The following is a 7201-nucleotide window of genomic DNA, read 5'->3' on the forward strand; positions in this document are numbered from 1 at the left end:
GTCCATACAGCTGAAGGTGGTTCAATGTCGAAACCTTAAATTTTCGAAATAGTCGCATCAAACAATGGAGGTCATTCAATGTCAAACCCAAAGCACTACCTCAAAGACACCTTACCTGTGTCGCCGTGTTACGTAGGTCAAAGTCGTTCAAGGTTAAACTTGGAACGCCCCTCAATGTACGTTGTGTCGTATCGGTTCAAAACTTATCGAAAACATGGGAATTGAATATCGGTCATTCAAGATTGAACCCAAAATGTTACTTCAAAGTCACCTCGGCTACTTCGTGTGACGTATATAGAGTTCATTGTCAGACCTCAGTCCAAAAGCATTCGTCCATGCAGCTGAATGTCGTTGAAGGTCGAATCCTCAAATCTTCGAAATAATATTCAATATGCGCGATATCAAACTGACTCATATGAGTGGCCAGTCCCTCTTTTATATGCTCACTCAAAAAGTGGGGAAGGGAAGGAGAATACATAAGCGCCCTTAAATGTACGTCGCAAAGGCATATGATATTGCAAAAGGTCGTTCAAAGTCGAATCTTCGAAATAGACGCATCAATCAATGAAGGTCGTTCAAGGTCAAATCCAAAAACACTACCTCAAAGTCACCTTACCTGCATCGTATGACGTAGGTCAGGGTCGTTCAATGTCAAACTCAAAAAATCGTTCAAAGTCGTCTTGGTTACTTTAGATCATGTAGGTGCAAAACTGGCTCGAAGTCATTCGAAGTTGAAGTCCTATTGTCGAAAACATGTGAAATGAATGAAGGTCTATCATGGTTGAATCCAAAACATCACCTCAAAGATTCCTTGCCTGCGTCACCGTATGACGTAGATCAAGGTCGTTCAAAGTCGAACTCAGAACACCTCCTCAAAGTCACCTTGGCTACTTTGTGTGACTTAGAGGTCATTTCAAGGTTAAAAGTGGTGGGGGGAGGTTATGAAATTGGCTTATACTAACTACTATCAAATATAAATGAGGTTCCCCAAAAAGATCAGTTGTAAATCTAAGCGTCTACATCGACCGCCGATGAAATTCGCCTTCTGTCTTTTTGTTTCTGATATTCGAGGATTGACTTCTCTGTCAATTCCATATATGGCGTCATCGTAAGAGGAATTGTCATCGCCCTTAGGCATATTCCTCAAGGATCGATGAGTCCAGCAATGCATCGTACATTCCATTATTTCGGACTTCCATTGTCTAGTATGATATAAATTGATTTGAAATCCCTGAAAAAATCTGAAAAAAATTAAAATTAATAAAAAGGTTAGCTGAAAAAATAACAATTATATTAAGCAAAAAAAAACTCAAATTACAATGAAATAAAATACAAGTAACAACCAAAAGAAATAAAAAAATTTAATATAAACCCGAAATGAGAATTAAAAAAATATTAACCAGAAATGAAAATTATAAATCAAATGATTCCAAACCAAGTTAATTCACGACGTTTCGATTGTTAGTATCCACAATCGTCTTCGGGTGATAACTGGACTTATTCCTCAGAGATTTGACAATTTATAGGTCACTCGAGTGCTTTCACCTATCACCTGTTCCCTCTCTACGCTTCACCAGTTTTAACGGAAGATGACCGTTTGGCGGGAGTTGGTCGTGTTCCGCTTGATTAGAGGTTTCCATATGTTGCGTATCTCTACGCTAGCTTGGCTAAATGCGTTGTTGGACAGCATATATGCGGCTTCTTTGAATTTTCTCCTAAACCAGTGTTCCTCCTTGTGGATGATTTCAGCTTGAGCCCACTTGATGTTATGCTGATGAGTCCAAACATGCTCTGCTATCCCTGATTTGCTGGTTTCTCCTCGATGTGTGTTTTTCTTGTGCCCGGCAATGAGAACTTTCAATGGACCCAATCCTTCTTATCCTTTCCGATAATCCTCTGATGTAGGGAAGTAAAAGTACTGTTTGTGGCGGCTTCTCTTCCTTGTGGTCTTCTAGCTAAAGCCTGTTCTACCATCACTTTGGAGTAACAATTTCGTTGAAGGTCATTTTTGATGATGCCTAATTCCTTTTCGAGACCTTCCTTTGTATTACAGAGTCTGAAAGCACGATCTAGTAGAGTCTTGATGACTCCTCTTTTGGTTGATTGATGGTGGTTGGATTCCTGGTTCAGATACTGTCCTGTGTGAGTGGGTTTTCGATATACAGATGTTTCCCATTTAGTGTCTGTTCTCTTTACCAATACGTCTAAGAATGGCAATTCGTTGTGAACTTCCTTCTTATGATGCACTGTTTGGAACCTTTGGTGTAGTAATGAATATTACTGGAGTTTTTTCCCAACCCCAAATCGTTATTTTTAACACCTCGGCACGTGTTTCGATCACCAAGTGTCGAGGTGTTAAAAATAACGATTTAGTGTTGGGAAAAAACTCCAGATCAACATAATGAGTATATAAAGCTAATAAAAAGTCCGTAGCAATGAGTTGCGATCTCTCTCAAGCATTTTATTGAGTGGATTCGACATTTTCTTGACTCAACTTGACTATAATGACTTCTTCTTAAAGGTTTAAAATATCTAGATCAAAGAAGAATGCAAGTTGAAATTGATATTATCATAAATAATCATATAGAAAATTTTAACTCAGGCAAAATATATGTGTAGTGTTCAGGGACGTTCCGCGGGATTCTGTTTTGGATACTAACTCGTCGACGCGACGTTAGTAGTTGGTTTATGCCGATTTTGGAACCTTCTCCCACCACTTTCACCCTTGAAATGAGCTCTATATACGTTACACGATGCAGTCAGGATAACTTTCTGGTGTTTTGAGTTTGACCTTAATTTGACCTTGAACAACCTTCATTGATTCACGCGGCTATCTCGACGATTCAAGAATTCGATCTTGAACGACTTTCAGTTGCATGGACGAAGAGGCTTTTGGAGTGCGTGTTTAGTTTGACTTTGGGTGACCTTCTACAATATCATATGCCTTTGCTGAGTGCGCTCATGTAATCTCTTTCCCTTCCCCACTTTTTGAAAGAACTTATTAAAGAGGGGCCGAGCCATTCACTCACAGGAGTTAGATTGATATTGCGCGTGCTAAATATCCCTACAAATATGTTTCACTGTGACAGATGTGGTGTAGGTTTCAGCCGTAAAGGTAACATACGTCGTCATCAAATGCAGTCCTGCAAGACGTATGATGATGCGGGCCCTCCAGTGATACGACCCAGAGTGGATTCTGCCCAACCAAGTGCAGTTCAGGACATTGTGCAACTATTGTGATAGAATGCTGACTGTGAATAAGATGAATTCACAATTCAAAACATTGGAGCAGAGAACGAATTTCTATACAGAATTTGGAGATGGTGTAAACATTATCAACAGCGCATTCAAATATACAAACGTTAGCTACAGAGTCGAAAGTGAGAATCCGCAATCAGACTATCAATCATTTTTCAATGAAGTGAGGCAGTAAGTTGTGACTGTGATTGATCGAATGGTGCAAGTTCATAACTCCTTGAAAGTGAACATAGAGTTGTTTGGGAGGTATATACTCCAAATGCAGGAAATATTAGAGGTGAAGTCTTTCAACAGATAAAATCAAATTGTTGACCAATCTAACGATCTTGAGGAGATATATAGGACATTTGTCGACATGTTTCCAGCAAAAGCTGTGGAATTTCAGGAACGTGGTGACAAGGTGGATGTCATCGGTCAAACAAAGGAAGCATCTAAGCATCTATTTGATGAGAACCACAATAAAAAACAATTCTTGGAGCTGAGATTTATCGATACCTTAGGATTCATTGCGTTCATCACCGCAGTAGTTAAAGAAGAGATTGTCAGATGAGCAATGTTATGGAACACGAGTGTTTTCCGGAAAATAAAAAAAAAATCTTGATGTGACAGAATTGAGTTTTTCCATATTTTGGTTAAAGATTTGGCCAGGTTGGATGGTACTGATCTACCATCAAAATCCGAATTTTGTGATCAATTGAGTGAGAAACATTTATCTAACGATGATTATGAGAGGACAAAACGTGTATGGTCCTTGTTCGATTGTGAAACATTAGGATAATATTCAGATTTGAAATTGGATGTATTGATTTTATGTGATACCGCCCCGTCCACGCTGTTGAAGGTCGTTCAAGGTCGAATTCTTAAAACTTCAAGATTGCCACGTGAAATGGGGTGAATCAAAGTTGTTTGAAGCCATACCAAAAACACGGCTCCAAAGTAATCTTGTCTCCGTCGTGTGACGTACTTGAAGGTCATTTAGGGTCAAACAGAAAACGCTTCCTTAAAGTCTCCTTGACTACGTTGTGTTCAAAATTTCAAGAAAGTCGCGTAACTGATCGAGTTCATTCGAGATCCAAATCACCTTTTCGAAAATATAAGTGAATGAAGGTCATTCAAGACCAAACTCAAAACACCCGTTCAAAGTTACCTTGGCTATGTCGTGTGATATATTTAACTTCAAGGTTAAAAGTGGTGAGTAGAGGTTTCAAAATCGGCATAAACCAACTACTGACGTTTTCTACATGAGTTTAGGTATCAAATATTTGTCATTTTCGAATACATATTCAATTTTGTATTGAGATATATGAGGTTTACATGTATAGGTGATGTTTTTGGAACTTTTGGAAAGAAAATACTTGATTCTACCTATATATCTACTCATCTCCAAATCACTAATTCAACAAAGGTCTTTTGTTTAACGATTTCTTCGCTTACATGGTATTATGTTGAGTCAGAAAATCTACATTCTTCAATGTCTGTTTTATTCGAAGAGATGTTTCTATCAAGAGCATTGTTCACAGTTTATTACCCTGAGCATTTCAAAATGTATTGAGAATTTCTTTGGACTGGGGACAAGATTTCATTTGTATATAACATTTCGTAACTACATAGTAAATATTTCTACGAAAAAAGCTGGCAAAGATACCAACCATGCAATGTTAGTTCGATGGATGAATTGATTTTGTTACAACGACAATTTCAAGACGTATTAACATGTAACACTGTTACATTTTTTGAAGATATCTTTTTTTGACCTCCAGTTATTACCAACATTTAATATATCTGACTTGAAGGATCTACATTTTCAGGCAGGAGGCGCTGTCTTGGGGAGTCTTTGGGAAAAGCTAATGTCTTCATGTTTTTCACTGCAGTGCTACACAATTTCAACATAGAGAAGTTTGGTGAAGAGGAACTCACACTAGAAGGCTTTGATGGGGTTACGATGGCACCGAAGCCTTTCAAGGCAAAGCTCATTTATAGGAAAGACTGATTCTTCATACCGAAAAAACTATAATTTGAATCATAGTAATACTATAATAATATACGTCCGTGGTGTGAATCTATTATGCAATGTCATTTTGAGGGAACAGAAGTTTTTTATGTTTTTTTTCTAAGATGCATAAAATCCCTAGTGTGATCATTAGAGCCCCTTCTCTTTGTAAAATATTTTTTCAGAATCACTTGATCCAGAAAGGCGCTAATCGAACACCAAAGGGAAATTTCTTAACGATAAATTGACATTTCACTGCCAGAAATTAGTATAGTGAAAAATGTTTAGATACTGATTCATAATATGAAGATCTGAATGATTGTTTGTAATTTTTGGGATTGATGCTAATGTGTTATGTGCCAATAATTGTTAATTATTTTTCAAACTGTAAATTAAAACTGGATATTTGATTGCATTACGGATTTCAAACTCACATACCGCACGTTGTTTCTAAGACGAGATATTGTTGTCTACTCTCTCTTATGGAAGTCAATGGCAGATCGACTAACATTACTTTCTTTACTTTCCTCAATAAGCATTTTTTGGGAAAAACACATTGCCATCATCATTATTCCAAATTGTCTATTGAAAATATGTATATTTCGATATTGAATTCAATTATAATTCAAAAATCTGAGTTTCTTGGAACATAAAGCCCTCCGCATTTCAAACATTCAATCTGTGATGAACGAATTTTATACTAATATAACTCATTTTCTGTAAACCGATAGAATATGAAAGAATTGAAAGCTAACCACCAAAACAGACTTTTACAGCAATGAAATCCCTCTTTTCAATAAAATCAGCAATAAAAGTGACAGTCTTGAAATCACCATCTATTTCTGTCCATCCAAGCAACTCCAAAACATTATCATGCATAGTGCTTGTGATCTGCCAGACAAGGATGCTGGTACAGATGTCACTTTATTTTATTAGGACAAACGGGTTAACAGTTTTTGATTTCAAAATGACGTTCTGACGTATAAATTGAACAAATAATAATAGAATAATAAATCTATTTGTTATTTTAGACCGATAACTGATTCTGAAGAACTGCTACTAGAAGAATCATCAATAAGATCAATCATCAATGGATTTCTGTCAACTAATTTATCCATTAGATGATCTAATTCAACACTTTCATTTCAACTTTATTTTTCATATGTCCTACGCAATTATTTCATTTTGCAGCGGTGATAGACGAAACAGCTTCACTAAGAATATTTTCAAGATCATAAAATTTAAAAGTAGTATTTTTTGGCAACATAGTGTTTTATGTCCGCCCAAATAAGCTATATTGGGTTGAGTTAGCAGTGGTAAGGATGAGGACGTAATACTATTATATTATGTGCTTTAGCAATTCCGTCAACAATGTTTTTATTATGAATATTACTGGAGTTCTATCCCCATACCAAACCTCGATACGTGTTTCGATCACCAAGTGATCATCTTCAAGAGGGTGATTAACCTTCCACTTGAAGATGAAGTGATCATCTTCGTTGTTTGGGTTGCTTTGTTTGTTGGATAGATATAGTTTAGGTACACTCTTGAATCATACGTGACTCTCGGGACATAATTATGTATAATTCTTACAATTTTGATCACTGTTACTGTCCTAATCAGATTGAACCAATGAAATCATATATTCAAATATAATTGTGAATAAATATTAAAACTCTGAATATTACTGGAGTTTTTTCCCAACACCAAACCATTATTTTAACACCTCAACACGTATTTCGATCACCAAATGATAATCTTCAAGGGGAAGATCAAATTATTCATACTTGCAAAGCTATCCTTATTTATACCATAGATACCTGTTCTAGGTATCTGCGTCTTGAGTGTCTTAAATTAATTTCACAATATTGCCTTATCTACTAATCTTCAATTATTTTACAATGTGTCCTCACGTAATAGTCAGGTAAATCTAATAATTAAAATATTATAAGC

General features: G+C 36.4%; 1 protein-coding gene across 1 annotated transcript in view; it reads left to right on the forward strand.

The window, feature by feature from the left end:
- LOC111504976 (methyl farnesoate epoxidase) overlaps positions 1-7201 on the forward strand; it is a 44427-nt gene extending 37226 nt beyond the window's left edge. The window contains exon 7 of the mRNA XM_023159708.2: positions 5067-7201. Coding sequence (XP_023015476.2) covers positions 5067-5248 — 182 coding nt within the window. The 3' untranslated portion in view covers positions 5249-7201. The remainder of the gene's footprint in view (positions 1-5066) is intronic.

This window comes from Leptinotarsa decemlineata, unplaced genomic scaffold, assembly GCF_025532065.1.
Source record: "Leptinotarsa decemlineata unplaced genomic scaffold, Ldec_3_MD MMD2_P_RNA_scaffold_11, whole genome shotgun sequence".
NCBI lineage: Eukaryota > Metazoa > Arthropoda > Insecta > Coleoptera > Chrysomelidae > Leptinotarsa > Leptinotarsa decemlineata.